This window comes from Haliotis rubra, unplaced genomic scaffold (genome assembly GCF_003918875.1).
Source record: "Haliotis rubra isolate DU_JTF1 unplaced genomic scaffold, ASM391887v1 Scf12, whole genome shotgun sequence".
NCBI classification, from domain to species: Eukaryota; Metazoa; Mollusca; class Gastropoda; order Lepetellida; family Haliotidae; genus Haliotis; species Haliotis rubra.
Genome location: NW_025765114.1, coordinates 1,983,794 through 2,005,371, shown reverse-complemented (window position 1 = coordinate 2,005,371; position 21,578 = coordinate 1,983,794). Strand labels below are relative to the sequence as shown.

The following is a 21,578-nucleotide window of genomic DNA, read 5'->3' as shown; positions in this document are numbered from 1 at the left end:
GATTACAACAGTGAAGCTGCGTATTTCGTGTCTCACTGAGTTAGTTCGAAGAAATAGGGACTAAGGTAAAAAAAGCTTCACCGAATTAGGTGTTCGAATGTATGCTAAAGCTGCCAGGACCGTGGTCCCGTGCACCTACCCACGGACCCTAGTCACCGTTGTTAGACACACAGATACCACCTGGTTCTGTGAATACTGTCGTGCGCGTGTATTGTGTGCAGGTTTATTATGCAGCTCTGACTTGGCGATTCCACCATACAGTGTTGAATGTCAGAATGTAACTGATTGTGTCGACTGTTGCAAATGTGTTGTCGAATCATGCAACTTCCACAGCTATTGTGGCAGGTATGTTGTCCTGTACAGTAATGTAGTCTTGTGAGACCTATTACATGGCTTTGTGTGTATTCACTGTGAAATGACTACTGAGTGATTGCTACGAGGGTGTCTATTTAGGGGTAAACACCTATTGCGATAGCGATAGTCTGTTGCGACCAACTATTGCAATACTATTGCAACATTTTTTTCTCCTCGAATTGCCTCATTTGAGGTCATTTCCCAAATGAATGTATAGTTTATATATAATAAAAACAAACTGAAGTTATTTCGGTTTCTTTCTGTCCTCCAAGGCTCACTAATGTATGTAATCTATTTTATAAAGCTGAAACACTTGTTTGGACATTCTCATATGATTCACTTCGATATGTCAGTCAGCAACTCAAGTGGACGGTCGAGTCTGGACCTGACAAACCAGTCGTTGTCACCAAGAACGATCCATGATGGAACGCTATATATGATACATGTTACAACACAGTTTGAAAATAGATAATGATTGGTATATCGAGTAGGTATCCTCTGTTCTGTTTTGTGTATGTATAATAGATGTGACTGTATTTGCGTGGAGAGGACTTTTTCTTCGCGAATTGTTACCTGAGTTTTAATAATAATATTTCTTTCTCTTAGGATTTAAAAAGAAATACCTCACTGGGTCGTTCATTGGATTATTTATATAGATATGCTATGTAAGTACACCAGCGCTGCCGCCTAAGTCGCTGGTCGGCTCACGCCTTGGTGACACTCGGACCTTGTGTCCCTAGGAAAGGCACATATTTCCCATGCTGGTCTGTACTGGATGCTACGTGATCATGACTAATCATCATCAATAAATCATGAAATATGTTCATCATCGGGCCATTCAGCGTTTGTAATCGATCAGCATTGTTTTAGCGGTGTGCTCCCTAGTCAACGCCCGTGTATATCGACTCTGTCCATACATCGTCCCGCCGCTCATGTTGTAGACGATGGGGAGCTATGGTGTAAGATGATGTTCATGACATCCCTGAGTATTGGAAGTCTGTGGTGTGTACATTTTCCTGCTGCTTGGCACCGGGTGTCTTTGAAAGAGTTGCAGGAACTGTTTCCCTTCTCGACTGCAATTGATGATATCCTGCCTTCCGCGTCGCTGGGAAATGTATTCAGGAAATGTGGGTATGTTTCACTGATAACGGGACTGTTGCGGCCGTGATTGCTGGGTAGCGTGTGGCGGAAACATCTGGATTACATATAACCTGTGTCGGAGAATCATCTGTGTCCTGATTTGTAGCTGAAAGACAGGTGACGTGTTCAGGTATGTGTAGGCCTGTGGTGGCCATCGTGGCCGGGGAACTCGACAGATTACACGCCATGTCCCTATACACCCAAGACATTAAGTACCGTTGACATATGTCTTGATTGAATACTCACAATGGGTATATTCCGGCCGGACATTGTACCAGGTCAGTCTGACATTACGAGATCGAATACCTGGTATATGCTGGATGGCCGTGTGAACATAAGCATTGTTCATACTGTCAAGGACTTGCATTCGTTCTTCTTCTCCATTGTCCATGTTTCTACCAAACCCAGGACGTACTTGTCATGTATGGAGCTACTTGCATTTTAATATACAAACACAACCTAATATGCATTACGTGTGTGTTTACTATTATAACATGCCTCTGATATAGTCGATACTCAATAGATACTTTAAGGTTTATTATCTTATTTGAAATTGATCTAACTGTACGATAGCTACACTGTGTAGCCTCTCCGTGAACTAGATGGGAACTTTGGTATTATGTACTAGTATGACGAGTAAACTGATTTCACTGTGTGAAGATGGTCCTTGTCACTGACTTCACGTTCTTTACCTTGGTCTCCCTGAACGTTGTCCATCGTCAACACAGCATGGCGCTGATTAGGCGGAATACGGCTGTTTGTGATTCAGCTGAACAACGTGCATTATTAACCAGCCAATTACATATTGCCGGAAACAAACAGGGTAATCCGACTGCCGTAAGTGAGATGAAGAGGAGATATTTCATGACCCATCGATCATCTGGGGGTCACAGGGTAACGTGTGTGTTGACCAGGTGCCCACAGCGAGGCTGCGTTATCAGGATGGAGATGAAGTCATGCCGCAGATTAGTTCTTCCATTGTTTCATTCAGTCGACGAAGAGAGTCCAGAGTAGCCCTTCTTCGTGAGTTCTTGAGATTAAGGATGTTCTTACAATGAACCCTATCAACTAATTTATTAACTCTGTATCCCTTCTTCTGTCTATCCCCGCACCCTTATACTTGTTTTTTTCTGTCCACTTTCGTTTCTACTTTTCTGACAAAATCCGTATCTATACTACCCGACAGCGGAAAGTACTAGTTATATCCTGGAGGGCATGTACTATACATTACACATGATCTGGGTTAGAACTGGTCCCATGCTTGTCGTAAGAGACGACTAACGGGATCGGAAGATCGGTCTCACTGTCAGGGTTGATGCATATCATCGTATCCCAGTAACGTAGATCGATGTTTATGATGTCTGTCACAGGATTGCCTGATCCAAACCAGTCTTTATTATAGGAAGACGGCCGCCATTAACCTGGAACATTACTGAGTGAAACAATAAAGAAACCAAACCAAACATTGCACATGTGGCTGTGTCCCAAATGCTCACCTTCATGTACATAGGAAACTACTAAAACATCTCCCGTGCTCCTGGTTCGTAGTCTTCCGGTGAAGAACGCTGGTGCGTCTCGAGGGGGTCGACCCTTAATTGAAGTAGGAGGATATTCCAGTGGGGTTAATACACGCCCGTACATCAGCTAAATCAAGATGCGAGCTAGGCACGATTAAACCGGCATTGGTTGTCTCTTTTTCTGAAAAGGAAATTACGGTAGTCATAAATATTCCAATGTGTCAAATCACCGAGACTTCTTCTTGTGTTGTTGATTTTGTTTATTTTTAAAAAGAATGACCGTATCACATAGCAATTTAATCCCCCAGCGTCCACCGATATGTTGCCACCACCGCATAGACTGTCTGTTATAGGTGATTGTGTAACAATGGTCCCGTGGGGGATGTTAACGTCCACGTGTTTTGTCTGTTATAGGTGATTGTGTAACAATGGTCCCGTGGGGGATGTTAACGTCCACGTGTTTTGTCTGTTATAGGTGATTGTGTAACAATGGTCCCGTGGGGGATGTTAACGTCCACGTGTTTTGTCTGTTATAGGTGATTGTGTAACAATGGTCCCGTGGGGGATGTTAACGTCCACGTGTTTTGTCTGTTATAGGTGATTGTGTAACAATGGTCCCGCGGGGGATGTTAACGTCCACGTGTTTTGTCTGTTATAGGTGATTGTGTAACAATGGTCCCATGGAGGATGTTAACGTCCACGTGTTTTGTCTGTTTCAGGGGATTCCATTTACAAGATAACAAAGGTAAGTTTACTGATCCGTTCACTATAGTATTTCAGCTACTATTACACATATCCATGGGCTCTGGTAACATAACTACGTCCTGTGGGTCAGCCACTGTTAACATACCTTCGTCCTGTGGGATAGTCACTGCTAACATAACTACGTCCTGTGGGTCAGCCACTGTTAACATACCTACGTCCTGTGGGTCAGCCACTGTTAACATACCTACGTCCTGTGGGTCAGCCACTGTTAACATACCTACGTCCTGTGGGTCAGCCACTGTTAACATACCTACGTCCTCTGGGTCAGTTGTTGTTAAGCACTGTTACCTACGTCCTGTGGGTCAGCTACTGTTAACATACCTATGTGCTGTGGGTCAGCTACTGTTAACATACCTATGTGCTGTGGGTCAGCTACTGTTAACATACCTATGTGCTGTGGGTCAGCTACTGTTAACATACCTATGTCCTGTGGGTCAGCCACTGTTAACATACCTACGTCCTGTGGGTCAGCCACTGTTAACATACCTACGTCCTGTGGGTCAGTCACTGTTAACATACCTCCGTCCTGTGGGATAGTCACTGCTAACATAACTACGTCCTGTGGGTCAGCCACTGTTAACATACCTACGTCCTGTGGGTCAGCTCACTGTTAACATAACTACGTCCTGTGGGTCAGCTACTGCTAACATACCCCTATGTGCTGTAACTATGTGTGGGTCAGCTACTGTTAACATACCTATGTGCTGTGGGTCAGCTACTGTTAACATACCTATGTGCTGTGGGTCAGCTACTGTTAACATACCTATGTGCTGTGGGTCAGCTGTGGGTCACCTACGTCCTGTGGCTCAGCCACTGTTAACATACCTATGTGCTGTTGGGTCAGCTACTGTTAACATACCTACGTCCTGTGGCTCAGTTACTGTTAACACACCTACGTCCTGTGGGTCAGTTACTGTTAACATACCTACGTCCTCTGGGTCAGTTACTGTTAACATGCCTACGTCCTGTGGGTCAGCCACTGTTAACATACCTACGTCCTGTGGGTCAGTCACTGTTAACATACCTCCGTCCTGTGGGATAGTCACTGCTAACATAACTACGTCCTGTGGGTCAGCCACTGTTAACATACCTACGTCCTGTGGGTCAGCCACTGTTAACATACCTACGTCCTATGGGTCAGCCACTGTTAACATACCTCCGTCCTGTGGGATAGTCACTGCTAACATAACTACGTCCTGTGGGTCAGCCACTGTTAACATACTTACGTCCTGTGGGTCAGCCACTGTTAACCAACCTACGTCCTGTGGGTCAGTCACTGTTAACATACCTACGTCCTGTGGGTCAGCCACTGTTAACATACCTACGTCCTGTGAGTCAGCTACTGTTAACACACCTACGTCCTGTGGGTCAGTTAACATACCTACGTCCTGTGGGTCAGCCACTGTTAATAACCTACGTCCTGTGGGTCAGCCACTGTTAACATACCTACGTCCTGTGGGTCAGCCACTGTTAACATACCTACGTCCTGTGAGTCAGCTACTGTTAACACACCTACGTCCTGTGGGTCAGTCACTGTTAACATACCTCGGTCCTGTGGGTCAGCCACTGTTAACATAACTACGTCCTGTGGGTCAGCCACTGTTAACATAACTACGTCCTGTGGGTCAGCTACTGTTAACATAACTACGTCCTGTGGGTCAGCTACTGTTAACATACCTATGTGCTGTGGGTCAGTCACTGTTAACATGCCTACGTCCTGTGGGTCAGTCACTGTTAACATAACTACGCCCTGTGGGTCAGCTACTGTTAACATACCTATGTGCTGTGGGTCAGCTACTGTTAACATACCTATGTGCTGTGGGTCAGCTACTGTTAACATACCTATGTGCTGTGGGTCAGCTACTGTTAACATACCTATGTCCTGTGGCTCAGCCACTGTTAACATACCTACGTCCTGTGGCTCAGCCACTGTTAACATACCTATGTGCTGTGGGTCAGCTACTGTTAACATACCTACGTCCTGTGGCTCAGTTACTGTTAACACACCTACGTCCTGTGGGTCAGTTACTGTTCACACACGTACGTCCTGTGGGTCAGTCACTGTTAACATACCTACGTCCTGTGGGTCAGCTACTGTTAACATACCTACGTCCTGTGGGTCAGTTACTGTTAACATACCTACGTCCTGTGGGTCAGTTACTGTTAACATACCTACGTCCTATGGGTCAGCCACTGTTAACATACCTACGTCCTGTGGGTCAGTTACTGTTAACATACCTACGTCCTGTGGGTCAGCCACTGTTAACCAACCTACGTCCTGTGGGTCAGTCACTGTTAACATACCTACGTCCTGTGGGTCAGTCACTGTTAACATAACTACGTCCTGTGGGTCAGCTACTGTTAACATACCTATGTGCTGTGGGTCAGCTACTGTTAACATACCTATGTGCTGTGGGTCAGCTACTGTTAACATACCTATGTGCTGTGGGTCAGCTACTGTTAACATACCTATGTGCTGTTGGTCAGCTACTGTTAACATACCTATGTGCTGTGGGTCAGCTACTGTTAACATACCTATGTGCTGTGGGTCAGCTACTGTTAACATACCTATGTGCTGTGGGTCAGCTACTGTTAACATACCTACGTCAATGATTTTCACACAGAGGTAGAATTATAGCAATTTGTTCTATTTTATACTTTAATCTTCTTCATAAGTCTTCTTCACGTATACATGCAATGAATAGCTGGTGTTTCAGATTCCCCGTTCATGCTAATGTTATATCTAAGTAACTGTTTTAGAAACGAATGCTCTGATTCTCTTTTAAAATATCTCCTATATATGATAAATCCGATGACGTAAGGTAGTATGTACCAACAAAAATAGTCAATGGTTGGTCTAAGTGTTCCGCTTGCTGGGAGGTTCTTATAACACCCGCAGCAAGTTAATACTTGAGACGGACAGCCTTTGACACTAAATCACTCCGGTCTACTGCCTGTCACGTGAAATACCCAACCCGGACATAAGCATTCGAGGAGGACTGGATTCGACATGACATGTCCCCCAATGTTTGTTTATCTTTGGATCGGTCTGCTGTGACGTCACGAGACTTCCCCCCAACTCTTTATTTACACTGACAACCATCGCACGTGCAGTATCGTCTGCTTAGTCAATGAAATGTTTTGGTTTTGCGACCAGGTGGAGTTTCGGCGATTCAGCGAACAGGTTCGAGATGTGAGCATGAACTTGAAGAACCGCTTCCGTTCTTCTACCTATCAGGTAAGTAAAATTTCATTTCCAATCTGATACTGTGGAATCTAAGAAAGGAATAACAGTGCTGTCGTTGCTTATCGACATATATATCAAACGTAGTCATGCTTGAAACACACACGTATTACAGACACATTGTAATGTACACTTGCTACATAATACACCTTCCACAATGCCAATAATTACGAACCTGGATAGTTTTCTTCCCTTCGGCAAACGACACAAATTATGCCCTGTTTGTTAGAACGGTATCTGCTGAGATAAAACTACAAAGATTGCGACAGCGAATTTACTGCGATAAGCGTGTTTACTTTTTGACCCCATTTAACTTGCAACGACATGTATTTTTATGTGAACGTTATCAAGTAGTTTTGTCAAAACCGACAATTTAGTACCCCCTCGTTTGCCTAATATATTACAAGCTGCTTTCAGGCGGGGACGGGGATTTTAATTGACAAATTATATGGCGGTACATATTAGCTTATTCCATGACACATAATCTCTTCTACATTCTTTTCATTGATTGTATGTAGCTTAGCGCGACGTTGGGATAATGCGTCCCTTCCCGACTGGAGTTACTTCCCGTTGTCCTTACCTCAGCGTGCAACTGAGCGAAACACAGTGTTCATTATTGGAAACTCGCAGGGTGTAAATGTTTCTCGCTGCCCAAATGGCCATGTCCTACTGGTGGAAGAGCCAGCATTATTTCTCTGTGTAAGGTTATTACAGTCTTTATATCTTCAAGGGATTATTGCGGAAATATTACGGACATAATGCTAAATTATATATTTATTGTTTGAACTGTAATATGGAATAGAAAACAGTTGTTGTAGCTGTAGACTATTCCTTGATGAAAATACCGCAGCATGTTTGTAGAAGCTGCGGATGTGGGGAAACGCATCACAGATTCAGACATCTGTAATTCCCTTCTCTTCGCCTTGATAAAACGGTATATGAGTAGGCTGGGTTGTTAAACATGGGTGTATGGAGGGCAGCAGCAGCAGCACGGGGCTGTTTGTAACGAGTATCTGGCATGACACTCTGCATGACACCCTGCATGACACTCTGCATGCTGAGTCATGCTACTACCGCTCATCTCTCAGACAAGTATTGGATTTCTAGAATGAAGACTCCCCCGGGACGACGGGAATAGAAAGTCGATACATCGGCAGTTTGTTAAGCTGAGTACTTCTCTGGCCCAGGCTATGGCCTACTTAGCGTTGATTAAATGCCGAACGGGTCTTTTAACAACAACGTTAAAAGCGAAGGACGTCTTTCAAAAGGTTTTGAAATATACAATGACATCGCATTCCTTCACTTCACAAATTACTGAAATATCTTGTGCCTTTGGGTAATTTCACGGTCAAATGCTCTTTGGTATTTATTATTTATTGAGACAATGACCGCCTGACGTCGACTCTCACGCAGCACGTGAGAAGGACACGTCCTGAATTTGTGTCAAGTTGGTACAGTAAAGTCATTTTACTGAGGCAGAGTGAGGTGGTGACCAGGTATTATATAGTGAGGCAAGGCAAGATGGTGACCAGGTATTATATATATATATACATAGTGAGGCAGAGCGAGGCGGTGACCGGGTATTATATGGTGAGGCAGAGTGAGGTGGTGATCAGGTATTATATAGTGAGGCAAGGCAAGATGGGACCAAGGCGGTGACCAGGTGGTGACCAGGTATTATATAGTGAGGCAGAGTGAGGCGGTGACCAGGTATTATATAGTGAGGCAAGGCAAGGCGGTGACCAGGTATTATATAGTGAGGCAGAGCGAGGTGGTGACCAGGTATTATATAGTGAGGCAGAGTGAGGTGGTGATCAGGTATTATATAGTGAGGCAAGGCAAGGCGGTGACCAGGTATTATATAGTGAGGCAGAGCGAGGTGGTGACCAGGTATTATATAGTGAGGCAGAGCGAGGTGGTGACCAGGTATTATATAGTGAGGCAAGGCAAGGCGGTGACCAGGTTTTATATAGTGAGGCAGAGTGAGGTGGTGATCAAGTATTATATAGTGAGGCAGAGCAAGGTGGTGACCAGGTATTATATAGTGAGGCAGATTGAGGTGGTGACCAGGTATTATATAGTTAGGCATGGCCAGGCGGTGACCAGGTATTATATAGTGAGGCAGGGCCAGGCGGTGACCAGGTATTATATAGTGAGGCAGAGTGAGGTGGTGACCAGGTATTATATAGTGAGGCAGAACGAGGTGGTGACCAGGTATTATACAGTGAGGCAGGGGCAGGCGGTGACCAGGTATTACATAGTGAGGCAGAGTGAGGTGGTGACCAGGTATTATATAGTGAGGCAGAGCGAGGTAGTGACCAGGTATTATATAGTGAGGCAGAACGAGGTGGTGACCAGGTATTATATAGTGAGGCAAGGCAAGGCGGTGACCAGGTATTATATAGTGAGGCAGAGTGAGGTGGTGACCAGGTATTATATAGTTAGGCAGAGTGAGGTGGTGACCAGGTATTATATAGTGAGGCAAGGCATGGCGGTGACCAGGTATTATATAATGAGGCAGAGCGAGGTGGTGACCAGGTATTATATAGTGAGGCAAGGCAAGGCGGTGCTCAGGTATTATATAGTGAGGCAGAGTGAGGTGGTGACCAGGTATTATATAGTTAGGCAGAGTGAGGTGGTGACCAGGTATTATATAGTGAGGCAAGGCATGGCGGTGACCAGGTATTATATAGTGAGGCAGAGCGAGGTGGTGACCAGGTATTATATAGTGAGGCAAGGCAAGGCGGTGACCAGGTATTATATAGTGAGGCAGAGCGAGGTGGTGACCAGTTATTATATAGTGAAGCAGAGCGAGGTTGTGACCAGGTATTATATAGTGAGGCAAGGCAAGATTGTGACCAGGTATTATATAATGAGGCAGAACGAGGTGGTGACCTGGTACTGTATAGTGAGGCAAGGCCAGGCGCTGATCGGGGTATTATATAGTGAGGCAGAGCGAGGTGGTGATCGGGTATTATATAGTGAGGCAGAGCGAGGTTGTGGCCAGGTATTATATAGTGAGGCAGAGCGAGGTGGTGACCAGGTATTATATAGTGAGGCAGGGCAAGATGGTGGCCAGGTATAATATAGTGAGGCAAGGCAAGGTGGTTACTAGGCATTCCATAGTCAGGCAAAGCGAGGTGATGACCAGGTATTTTATAGTGAGGCAAGGCAAGGTGGTTACTAGGCATTCCATAGTCAGGCAAAGCGAGGTGATGACCAGGTATTTTATAGTGAGGCAAGGCAAGGCAGAGCGAGGTGATGACCAGGTATTATATAGTGAGGCAAGGCAAGGTGGTTACTAGGCATTTTATAGTCAGGCAAAGCAAGATGGTGACCATGTATTATATAGTGAGGCAAGGCAAGGTTGGTGACGAGGTATTATATAGTAAGGGGGGCGAGATGGTGACCAGGTGTGATATAGTGAAGGGGGCAAGATGATGACCAGGTATTATATAGTGAGGTGGGCGAGATGGTGACCAGGTATTATATAGTGAGGGGGGCGAGAGGGCGAGATGGTGACATGCATCTGATGTGGACGTCTACATTCTGACAAGGCAAGCCTATTGACACATATCTGTACTATTACTTTAGAGTCTAAAGTAAGACTGAATCTTGCGTAGCAGTTCAATTTGGAAAGGTTACTTTCGTGTAATAATTAAATTTATTACATTTCAAATACAGCTTACATGATTGTTCAACGTCTTGTATATTGTCCCGCTACTATCGGTGCTAATTGCATCTTACATGCGCTGGTTGGAAAAATGGCCACAGTGTCAAGACATCACTGACATATTGCCTGGAGATACAGCTGAACTGCACCACAAGGTACGTGTCAACAGGCGTGACCAACTTCACAAAGACAAGCATATACTGTTACAGCTTATAACGCTGCCGAAAGCCGTGGAGACGGCAATCAGCGATCTGAGTAGGGCTGTATAGTAACTTGTCGCAACAAGGCCTCTTGCGGACACCATACTGGTAACATGTAACCATGGCGTACCGTACTGCATATGCTCACTATATGTAGACCTGTGAATTTATGTTAAACTTCTTTAAACTGTTATTTTAGGCATGTCCTATTATTGAAATAAAAACAAAAAATCGAGTTCCAAGTCGCGGTCTGCTTATCCAATATACGTGCGTCAGCATTTTTGTTTCGTTTTGTAAAGAAATGTTGTTACGTAGAAAATGAACGGATTTGCTATCGTGACCACGAGACAAAAGCGGAAAAAGATCGCCCTGGTGAAAACAACTTCCTTGGGGTTTTTGGTTTAAATAATTATACAGAGTTATTATGATAACACAGTGATTCTGAAGATCCTGTCACTATTTTCTTGTTAAGTTGTTTCATGTTGTGTGTGGGAGTATGTCTGATATGGAACTGCTTACTGAGTCCTCGGGTATGGATCGGATCACAGACAGACGAAAAGTAGGACTGAAAATACTTTGTCTACAATTTGACTTTTGCTGCAGTTGACTATACTCTGTGAGTTGGTCCTCGATAATAAATATAACATACTTGCTCATGCAGATAATGGTTTTCAAGGAAGAGATTAGATATACTTGGGTAATATATATATTTTTTTAACATTTCGTCGCAATCCAATATGTTAGGGTTTCCTATTTTCAGATCTGACATCAAACCATTACACACGGATTAAGGGATCCATGGTCGCTGTAACTTTTACCACCCGTATAAAGAGATAATGGTTTCATTACCATAGCAACAAGCGGACATGACTTTCCTCTCACAATGGAAACCACAAACTGGTCTATTTAGAGTATTGATTTTCACATGAGTATGGCAGATATGGCCACTATGTGGATACTATGGTGAAAGGAAATTGTTACTTCTTCAGAAACTGGGGAGAATAAGAGTCTGGTTTGAAATTTTGAAAAGGTTCAGTTGCAGAAATCTATGACCGTTTTGCTTATCGGCCCAAAAAAACTGCGATTAAACGTACGACTTAGTAACCGGCTTGGAAGGCGGATTAAAGCTCTCCAGCATAAGGAAAGCAGATCGTGAATAAAGCACACCGGTTAACTCAAATTACAACCTGGAGGTGTTGTTTAAACGCTGTAATCGCACTTAATTAGCAATTGTGGCAGGTTGATAGAGCGGTGTGTGACATGGGCCGGTACAGCGGCAGTATTGTCCCTGATTCTGGATATACGGGTGAACTATGAAGGACAACTATGGGCATAACGCTAACCAAAGGCTGGACACATTTGTCGCTGTGAAGGAGATTGCCATCAGAAACAAGTGATCAGCATTGGTCAGGTTAAGTGGACATTTTTCTACACCTTATGTGATATGACATCTTTGTTCCGGAGTAGAGCTCAAGCCTGTGAAGATGCACGCGGTAAGTTGAAGACGTGTCAGTAATTGACTTCATACTTCCATATCTGAGCCCCTGTGCAGCACACGTCGCTGATATAACTACTTCTCATCTTCAAAATATATTGGTTTTGACTCGTAACCTGATAAATTCGTCCATGCGTTCCCTTGAATACACTGTCCCTTCTCTGTGTACTGTGTACTGTGTACCAGTTGCTAGTTTGTCACCACCTACAGGTAAAGTCATGTCTCCAGCCTCTACCTCCCAGGACACATATAACGCATGGGTAACCATGTGGGAACTGATGAGTCAGCACTAACGGTTTAGCCGACAATAGTCTTCACTGGGAAGGACCCACATGTTTCCTGATCCAGATAATACAACCTATTGAATCGCCATTACTTCTTTGCCGGTCTCGTTGTTGGAAATGATATACATGTACACCGTATATCGTGACATACTTCATTGGTCCAAGTCTTCATACATTGTAATTGTTGAACCTCTATACGCCCATTAGACCCGATTCATGATACATATCTGATGACTGTAATGGTCGTCGTGGCCAGAGACAGGGCACCGTGCAGAGAAACTGGTGGAACATTCTTCAGATGGCAACACTTACCGCAGCCAGGCCATGTGTGGAGTTGAATAAGTTGAATACGTTGAGTGAACCCTGATCGATCCCACTGCTGGTTCTTCATTAGTATATAACACCAACGGTTGCAGACCACTGCTCCGTCCCTGTCGTGATATACATGTCGACAGCGGCAGTGACAGAGGCCTGCACTGACAGTGTGTTATCTGCAGTTTTGATCGATTACTTCGGCTGCGACTGCGAGGACGTTCTAGCGTAACAAGTCCTGGTCTGTGGGTAGATGGACGACATACCCTGTCATTTGTCTGCATCCAGGTGGACCTGTAGAAGGGTGGGGGACAGAAGACCTATCTGTTATTACCCTTATAGCTTCACAGACGTGTTGGCATAATTACCAACACCATGGTGACATGTTACCTGAGGAATAGCCCTCTAACACTGGAACTTACTGCACTAGTGTGAAGGACTGTCGGATGTCGGGGCGGTGGTTCTGCAGAGATGACATATACATTGCCTGATGGAGGAATTACATTCTCTCTTTCATACTGTAAATGAAAATACGGCGTTTATTACATGTGTGATATCCATGCAGAAGGCTTAGGGCACATGCCCCTGAATTCATCCCTAGCCTCACGTGGATACTGAGCACATGGGTGGGTATGACCATTGCGACTTCGAGAACGTGCGACTGAGCACGGAGTCTTTGTCGTTATTCCGTCCGGACACGGCGATGTCGGGGTTGAGGAGGCGGAGAAGTACGAGAAGGCGGAAGCGAACGAGAGTAAGATAATTTAAGTCTAATTGTATCCATTGTCCATTTACAATCATCTGTAAACCTATGGTTGGTATGAGCCTGTTGATTCTAGGTAAGGATATACGTTGTCAGCAATCCATGCTAGAGGCGACTAAAGTATCGGCGACCAGGTTAGGGGACCTGGTTAATGCAAGTCATCGTATCCCAGTGACGTCGATCGATGCTCATAATGCTAGTCAGTGGATTTTCTGATCCACCAGAATCGACTGTTGAGATATCCCCAAATGTAGGAATTTACAAGGATCTGAAACAAGCGTGTAACACGTAGTGATACATGGATGCTATTGAACATGAACTTAGTCCACTGACTCCAAGTCACATACCTATCGAGCTGGCAGTAGGTAGTGTTTATATCTGAAAGCCAGCATAGACTGCAGCACATACAAGTTCAAAAGCCAAATTAGATGTTGTTACTGAAAAGCTCAAAATACAGCCTTCACGTCATCACTTACACGTTGTAAAGCCAGCCTTAACGTCATCACATACCAGTTGTAAAGCCATCCTTAAGAACATCACATACACGTTGTAAAGCCATCCTTAACGTCATCACATACATGTTGTAGGCCATCCTTAAGAACATCACATACACGTTGTAAAGCCAGTCTTAACGTCATCACATACACGTTGTAAAGCCAGTCATAACGTCATCACATACACGTTGTAAAGCCAGTCTTAACGTCATCACATACACGTTGTAAAGCCATTCTTAAGCACATCACATACAAGTTGTAAAGCCAGTCTTAACGTCATCACATACACGTTGTAAAGCCAGTCTTAACGTCATCACTTAAACGTTGTAAAGCCACCCGTAACGTCGTCACATACAAGTTGTAAAGCCAGTCTTAACGTCATCATATACAAGTTGTAAAGCCATCCTTAACGTCATCACATACAAGTTGTAAAGCCATCCTTAAGAACATCACATACACGTTGTAAAGCCATCCTTAACGTCATCACATACAAGTTGTAAAGCCATCCTTAACGTCATCACATACACGTTGTAAAGCCAGTCTTAACGTCATCACATACAAGTTGTAAAACCATCCTTAACGTCATCACATACAAGTTGTAAAGCCATCCTTAACGTCATCACATACACGTTGTAAAGCCAGTCTTAACGTCATCACATACAAGTTGTAAAACCATCCTTAACGTCATCACATGAAAGCTGTAAAGCCAGCCTTAACGCCATCACTTAAACGTTGTAAAGCCACCCTTAACGTCATCACATACACGTTGTAAAGCCAGCCAAAGTTCGAGGCATGTAATAATATAGGCACCTCAAGCTTACACTGATACACGCGATCTGAAGTCTACACGTTAACATTCTCGGTATTAAAGTTAATTTTAGTCGTGTCTAGTTAGGCGTTTGTCCATTTCCTTCCATATACCGTTTCTGGTGACTCGAAACGTTTGTGACTCTTTTTCGCAATATTAATGGTATTTCATCAGAAAGTATACGTAGAATTGTCACAATGTTATGGATCACAACGTAATTTCTCGTGTCAGCGTTTAATACACACACCTCAATACGTATATATGGGAAAATGTATTTATTGACCCAATACAAAATCATAGGAACTACATTAAACTACGTGTGAAAACAGGCACATGGTCCAAGACTGTCCAGAGTACTTTGTGAAGGTGCCGTCTCTGAAGATGCCGTTGATGCAGAATAGACATCTGTATTGATACATCAGGGTAGACCACATGCTTCATACTGATGGCAGAGTGTTGGGCACTCATCCTTAAATTCACACAGGACTATTTGGTGTAGCGTTTATAAAATCGTTTGGCCGTCACATTCTTTTTCAGCGCCACAAATGTCTGAAAGTAAGATATAATCAACACATAAATCTGATATGGTTGTAATATGATTCATATACTTTCGGTATATTGAGCATGTATGATAATGCCCTGATAACACCCCTTCCACCATGCTGTCTGACGGGCTGATCATTGTGAAGTGTGTCTCTCCCACACATGCTGCTGCGGGTGGTCAGATGATACAGTTGTACTATTGTGACTATCTGCCCGCTCTCACCTATAGCATGTTCAAACAACTTAGAATTATCAATGGGTATGGCCGAGAGAAGAGAAACTAGTGGTGGTTATGTATACAAATAATGTATCAATTTTAAAAAGTCTTTCTGACTTTTAAAATCATTATCACATGCTTGTCGTAAGAATCGGCTGAAAGGATCGGGCGGTCAGACTTAGTTGACACATGTCATCGTATCCCCATTGCGTTAATGGATGCTCATGCTGTTGCTCACTGGATTGTCTGATCCAGACGTGATTATTGACAAACCGCCGAAATATAGATGAAATATTGCTGAGTGCGGCGACAAAACAAATCGTTACGAATATTGTAAGACGTTTCATCGACTTTATTGTTGGCGCGTGACTGGCGCAAGACAAAACATGCTTACGATGACGAGCGTGTCCCCTTCAAGTTCTCGTGTGATCGTCGAGTTCTCGTCATCTTCCTTCACTGCCGTCTGGTTGTGTATTAGTTTATCGCCTTCCAGGACAATGGTTGACTGTTAAAACAATGTTGTTAATCAGACAGAACAAAGCTACTGATCTTTGTCAGATCTGCTCTGTCGAATGCACCAAAGGCTGAGAATATTAGACATTGTATATTCCACAGTTTCTCTGTCAGTGCAAGCTATTTGGTCAAGATCTATTTGGTTTAACTGAATAATCAAACGATCTAATCCTAATGGATATTTGTGTACTTAAATCATTTTGACAGCCAGCACACCTTGACCCTTCGTCCATCCATAGTTTCCTCATCAAATTCCTCCCCGAGCTTGAATATTAAGTGAGCGTTTTTGAAAGTTGATGTGATATGGATTTCCCAGCTGTCGCCATCCTGCTTGATTTCCTCGTAGCTCGTGATAGAGAGACCCATCTTCCTCAATATGATGTTCACCCCTGCAGTGACGTCATACAATAACATGGTTACAGGTTAGCCACTGTAGATACACCTAGTACAAATATACGACGTGTTAACCTTTGAAGGTATTTCTGTTTATGACATATCCTACTCACACCCGACTGTTAACTGTAAGTTAGTTGAACAAAAGCTTTTCATCAGCCGAAATATCAGTGACACTCTGATCTTTGTGATCACTAAACGCCCTTAGTGTGTGGTGAGTGACACATACTTACAATAATACAATTAAATGTTTACCAACCAAAGGAAGGAAGTTCAATGTTCACTGATCCAAATTAATTTTAGCTAAAATGATTTCGTTCGCAGGCAGGGATTGCCAAAGAGAATTTTACTTCACGTGGTTAGTTACGTTAATATATTTTACTTTATCCTTTCCTTGGAAGTAGGTAAGTGTCAGTGTTCTAATAGTCATGTGTAGTGCTTGTGACTGGACATACAACACGTCTACTGACCGACAGCCTTCATATACTCGTCCATGTTTTCGTGACGTTCCAACTGCCAGTTTCCTAGCAATGCAGCCATCTTGTGGTACCTGCCAATCACCAGCAGCATTAATCACGTGTAGTTGCTTATTGCATGTTAGAATATAACATAATAGATAATGACATGGTTTATGAACAGGGTAAAGGGCCATTAGTGACAGATGATCGACAGCGTGGACAGCTTGACTGGATCTGGGATTAGTCATACAATAATGACGTATCACCAGCTTAATGTGAACTGACATCTTATTGATATCACCGAGGCTCATCAGTGGCATTTACAAGTCCTGCATGAACACGTATGATATTATGTGTGCGAATTCATATATTTGATTTTTTCGCTTCCATCTGTTCAACGTTAACACCCCCGGCCCCGACACAGGAAGCACTACTCAGGCCTGACAGAGGACACTGGGGTACACCCCCAGATACACTACACATGCCTGACAGAGGACACTGGGGTACACCCCCAGATACACTACACAGGCCCACTGCTACTGACAACTGCTGTTAGGAATATACTAGCTAACGTCCTCTCCAATCTGACATACTTCTAGAACGCTCTACATTGTAGATACAACGGGGTTCAGGCAGCCACCCCTGTACCATACATGTAATGTTATGTGCAGCAGTCGCGGTAGGAGAGCTACGTTGACTCAACACAGTTCATATCATGAAGTATCTGCGCCCTCTTCTGTAACACAAATATAACTATGACACTGTCAAACCAGCAAAACTACACCCATACATGATCCATCTCCACACACAAGACGACATACCTGATGTTCTTGTCCTTGACTCCTACCGATCTGTGTAGCTGAAGGTCTAAGTCTCTCACCGATAACAGTCTGGAGTCGGTGATAACTTTATTTGCTTTTACCTAGCGGTATCGGGGAGATATGTAAGTTACATTGATGAAACAGCGCCCTTTGCACACGTATACACATGACCTGGGCAGGACTAAATAGAAGATATCAGTATGACATGGAATGCACAACCTATGAACGAACAGTGACTGATTTGCTTTGACTGAGGCCGCTTTTTCAAAAGGTCACACCGGCCGCTTCAATACCTAGGCAATGTACATTCTTCGCACAGTGTAATTCGAATTTCGCAGTGCGAATGAGTTAAACTAGTATATTTCAAGTTTCAGCCGTATAACGTCCAGTTTCGCAACGCTAACCTACCTTTTTCCAGAAATGCCATCGTTTGTCTTAACCAACTATTGTTTGTTTCCAGAAGTTGTACAGTTCTGGAAAACCTGGAGGAGGAGGGGGTGGTGCTGGAGGAGCAGGAGGGACGGGGACAGTCTGAACCAGGTGTATCACAGCCACCTGGCCGCTAGCCTCAAGGCCTTCCAACACAAACAGTGGTTGCCTCTCAAACATGACGAGTTCGAGCCCACAGTCACCCGATGCAGGCCCATCAGTGGAAGGGCCGACAGGCGGTACGTGTAGCAGCATCATGGTCATTAGTGTGCTAGTGGTAATTTTACAAAAGCATTTGGGATTGTATTCTCAGCCTGTCATGTGAATACTTACTGCAAGGTCCGTGCAGTGAACAAGGTCCGTATGTGTGCAGTAATCTGGCTTCGAACTCAAAATCCGCTTAACAGATTCATTGTTGTTTCAGACCTCCTTCAAGTCGACCATCAAGCGCTGTGCCAAGGCCCCCTCAGCGGCCGCGTTCTGTGCCACCTGGGGCTTATCGCCCCTCCAATGGGCTGAGGACAAGTGAGACCCCTGATGTAACACCGGGGAATTTCGATACCCTAAGCCCCAACGTCCTGGCGGACCTCCTAGGGAAAAGCAGCATCACGCCGCACAGCTTTGGGGACCGAGTTAAAGATGATGATATGAGCACCAGTGGGATAGACAGTCCTAACTCTGATAACGACGATTCTTCGTCTGATTCTGAGCGCGAGCCCGAGCCACCTGTAGACAGCAACAGACCGGTGCCCCAACTACAACTGCGACCAGAAAAGTTGGATGCCATCTATGTGCCCGAGGATCGGAAGGATAGACGTAGGTTCGACTTTGACGCCGAGCACGTTGACATTCCTCCTTACGAGTTTGAATCGACCTTGCCTGAGCCGTTTGGTCGTTTAGATCTGAAGGTGATAGCCCGGCAGAAATACGACTGGCGTGACATACTGTCTGTGAGGCCCAAGGCCAAAGTCGTGGAGACCATTCTTGACCGCTTAATAGACATTGAGAAACTTCAAAGTGAAACGGTCGAATGGGAGACTAAGAGATTGCGACAGAGGGCCAAACAAAGAGTCCCAAGTGCTAAGCCACGTGACAGACGGTGCTGTAACACCTGCCTTCAGCCTGCATGTGTTGGAGACTGTCCTGAGAAGGCACTGCAACCAAATACCTGTACCCTGTGCCGCCAGCAATTATGTACCGGAAGTTGTCATGACAACAGGTACGAGTCCTACACGAGGCAAGTTCATCAAGAAGAACAGATAGAATCATTTCTCTGTAATCCAGTGCCCCGTATATGCATTACCTGCCAGAAAAAACATAATGCTAAACTCATAAACGCAAACAACGCAATCTTAAGACGGCCTAAGTCAGGCAACACAACCTACAGTCGTGGACGTAGTTCCGTCAAACCCCGTGACCTGCGACCTCGCTCTGTAACCGACGTGACTTCTGAAATCATCAAAGACATTGAGAAGCTTGGTGTGGAGCCCGTACAGCCGAATCGGCCAAATACGGGCAAGTACTACAGGCCAAGGAGCAGGAACTCACTGCTGCCAGGGAAATCCTACTTCTCCAACAGAAAGGACTCACTTACTGAACTTGAAAAGGCGAGAAAAAGGAAACTTAGATCTCTCCGTGTAAAGCGACCTAAAAGTGTCGTTTGATGTTTACTGTCCTTAGGTCGCACACGTACATTGTTATAGTTTGTTTTAACTTATGCGCTTTATGTTAAAACTTGATATTGCCAATTTAAATAAACTGCTTCTTGTCAATTTCTAAATAAACAGTAATTAGTTTACAGAAAATATTGTCAGTGTTTAGATGATATACTGTTTAATAAGCAGATTCTGAACTTGCCATTATACATACCAAAACAGATAGTCTAGACTTGATATATATAACTATATATATATCAATCAATCTTTATTCATACTGAAGGCCACAGGCCCATAGTATACAAGAACATAGTACACAATATCACAGAAAAGAATAAAAATAGTCAAATCACAATATGTCATATCGCATCAAAATGTATCACATCATATAACATCGCATTACACATACTTTGTCGTATCACATCATATCATAACACCCCATATTACATCATGTCATATCATACCATGTATCATATCATATCATATCATATCGCACCACTTCATATCATGTCGTAACATATAACAATATGAGTACATACATTCTATGAATTATTATGTTTATTTCTTAGAGACAATGCTTGATAGATAAAGGTTGACAACTTACGGATAAGAACATTGTCACCAGAACACATTAACAAAGAAAATTTCACCCTATCGGGATATACAGAATAATATTTTGGGACATTTTTTTTTTCTTCTTAACTCACAATATAATGGGCAAATTAAGAGGAAGTGATATTCATCTTCTACACAATTAAGATCACAAAATGTACAAATTCTATTTTCCCTCTCTATTTTATGATATCTGCCTGTTTCGATTGCCAAGTCATGTGAGGAACACCTAAACCGAGCAAAAGCCTTTCGAAATTTCTTGATATTTAGTGAGAGCAGATAATTCTCTCTGTATATATGGAATTTAAACATTCTATAATAGAAACATTTAATTGACAATGACAGTGCTCCTACCCATTCTTGTGTATATATATCTTTGAGCCTTTGAGTAACATTATTCACAAAATTTGTATGAAAGTCAACATTTTGCCTTTGCCATACCTCCACAAAACCTATTGTATTTAACAATTCTCGAATGTTAGTCACCCAGTTAGTCTTCCCGTTGTTATCGTACATTAACATCATATCATAACACTGTCTAGGGTATCTATCAGATGGCATATATAACAGACGTATCCAATGTTTTATTATTCTAGCTTTAGCAAAAATGTGTATGGGAAATCTTCCATAATCTCCATATACCATGGCATTAGGTGTACTTACTTTCACTCCTAAGAATTTCTTGCAAGTATATAAATGTATTTTCTCAATTACGTCAAAATTATTGAAACCACATACCTCTGAACCATACAATAGAATAGGAAGGATTTTTGTATCAAATATTTTGAAAAAAAGAATGATAATCAATATCTACGAGTTTGTGAATACTTTTGAGAACCCCAATAAGTACCTTTTTGGCTAGTGTGGAACAATATTTAGCATGTGCTG

The 21,578-nt window shown here is 43.4% G+C and overlaps 2 protein-coding genes across 2 annotated transcripts; one reads left to right on the top strand and one right to left on the bottom strand.

Moving 5' to 3' along the window:
- Positions 1–1,222: 1,222 nt before the first annotated feature.
- LOC124262337 lies at positions 1,223–20,312 on the top strand. Its single transcript, XM_046696831.1, has 5 exons — positions 1,223–1,485; positions 3,731–3,756; positions 6,934–7,014; positions 18,455–18,662; positions 18,848–20,312. Exons 1-5 carry the CDS (start codon positions 1,319–1,321, stop codon positions 20,085–20,087), a joined length of 1,722 nt encoding a protein of 573 aa, XP_046552787.1. The 5' UTR covers positions 1,223–1,318; the 3' UTR covers positions 20,088–20,312.
- On the bottom strand, positions 15,310–18,128 carry LOC124262349 (fatty acid-binding protein homolog 6-like). The gene is made up of 5 exons (XM_046696840.1): positions 17,995–18,128; positions 17,186–17,265; positions 16,539–16,711; positions 16,204–16,314; positions 15,310–15,598 (listed from the first exon to the last, which is right to left on the bottom strand). The coding sequence occupies exons 2-5, from the start codon at positions 17,253–17,255 to the stop codon at positions 15,536–15,538; spliced, it is 417 nt and encodes a 138-aa protein (XP_046552796.1). The 5' UTR covers positions 17,256–17,265; positions 17,995–18,128; the 3' UTR covers positions 15,310–15,535.
- Positions 20,313–21,578: the final 1,266 nt, after the last annotated feature.

Coding starts and splice junctions, on each gene's coding strand:
- LOC124262337 (XM_046696831.1), top strand. CDS start 1,319: ATGATGTTCATGACATCCCTGAGTATTGGAAGTCTGTGGTGTGTACAT. Junction 1,486..3,730: donor AATGTATTCAGGAAATGTGG/GTATGTTTCACT, acceptor TGTCTGTTTCAG/GGGATTCCATTTACAAGATA. Junction 7,015..18,454: donor TCCGTTCTTCTACCTATCAG/GTAAGTAAAATT, acceptor GTTTGTTTCCAG/AAGTTGTACAGTTCTGGAAA.
- LOC124262349 (XM_046696840.1), bottom strand. CDS start 17,255: ATGGCTGCATTGCTAGGAAACTGGCAGTTGGAACGTCACGAAAACATG. Junction 16,712..17,185: donor CGAGTATATGAAGGCTGTCG/GTCAGTAGACGT, acceptor ACGTCACTGCAG/GGGTGAACATCATATTGAGG. Junction 16,315..16,538: donor TGGATGGACGAAGGGTCAAG/GTGTGCTGGCTG, acceptor TTGTTTTAACAG/TCAACCATTGTCCTGGAAGG.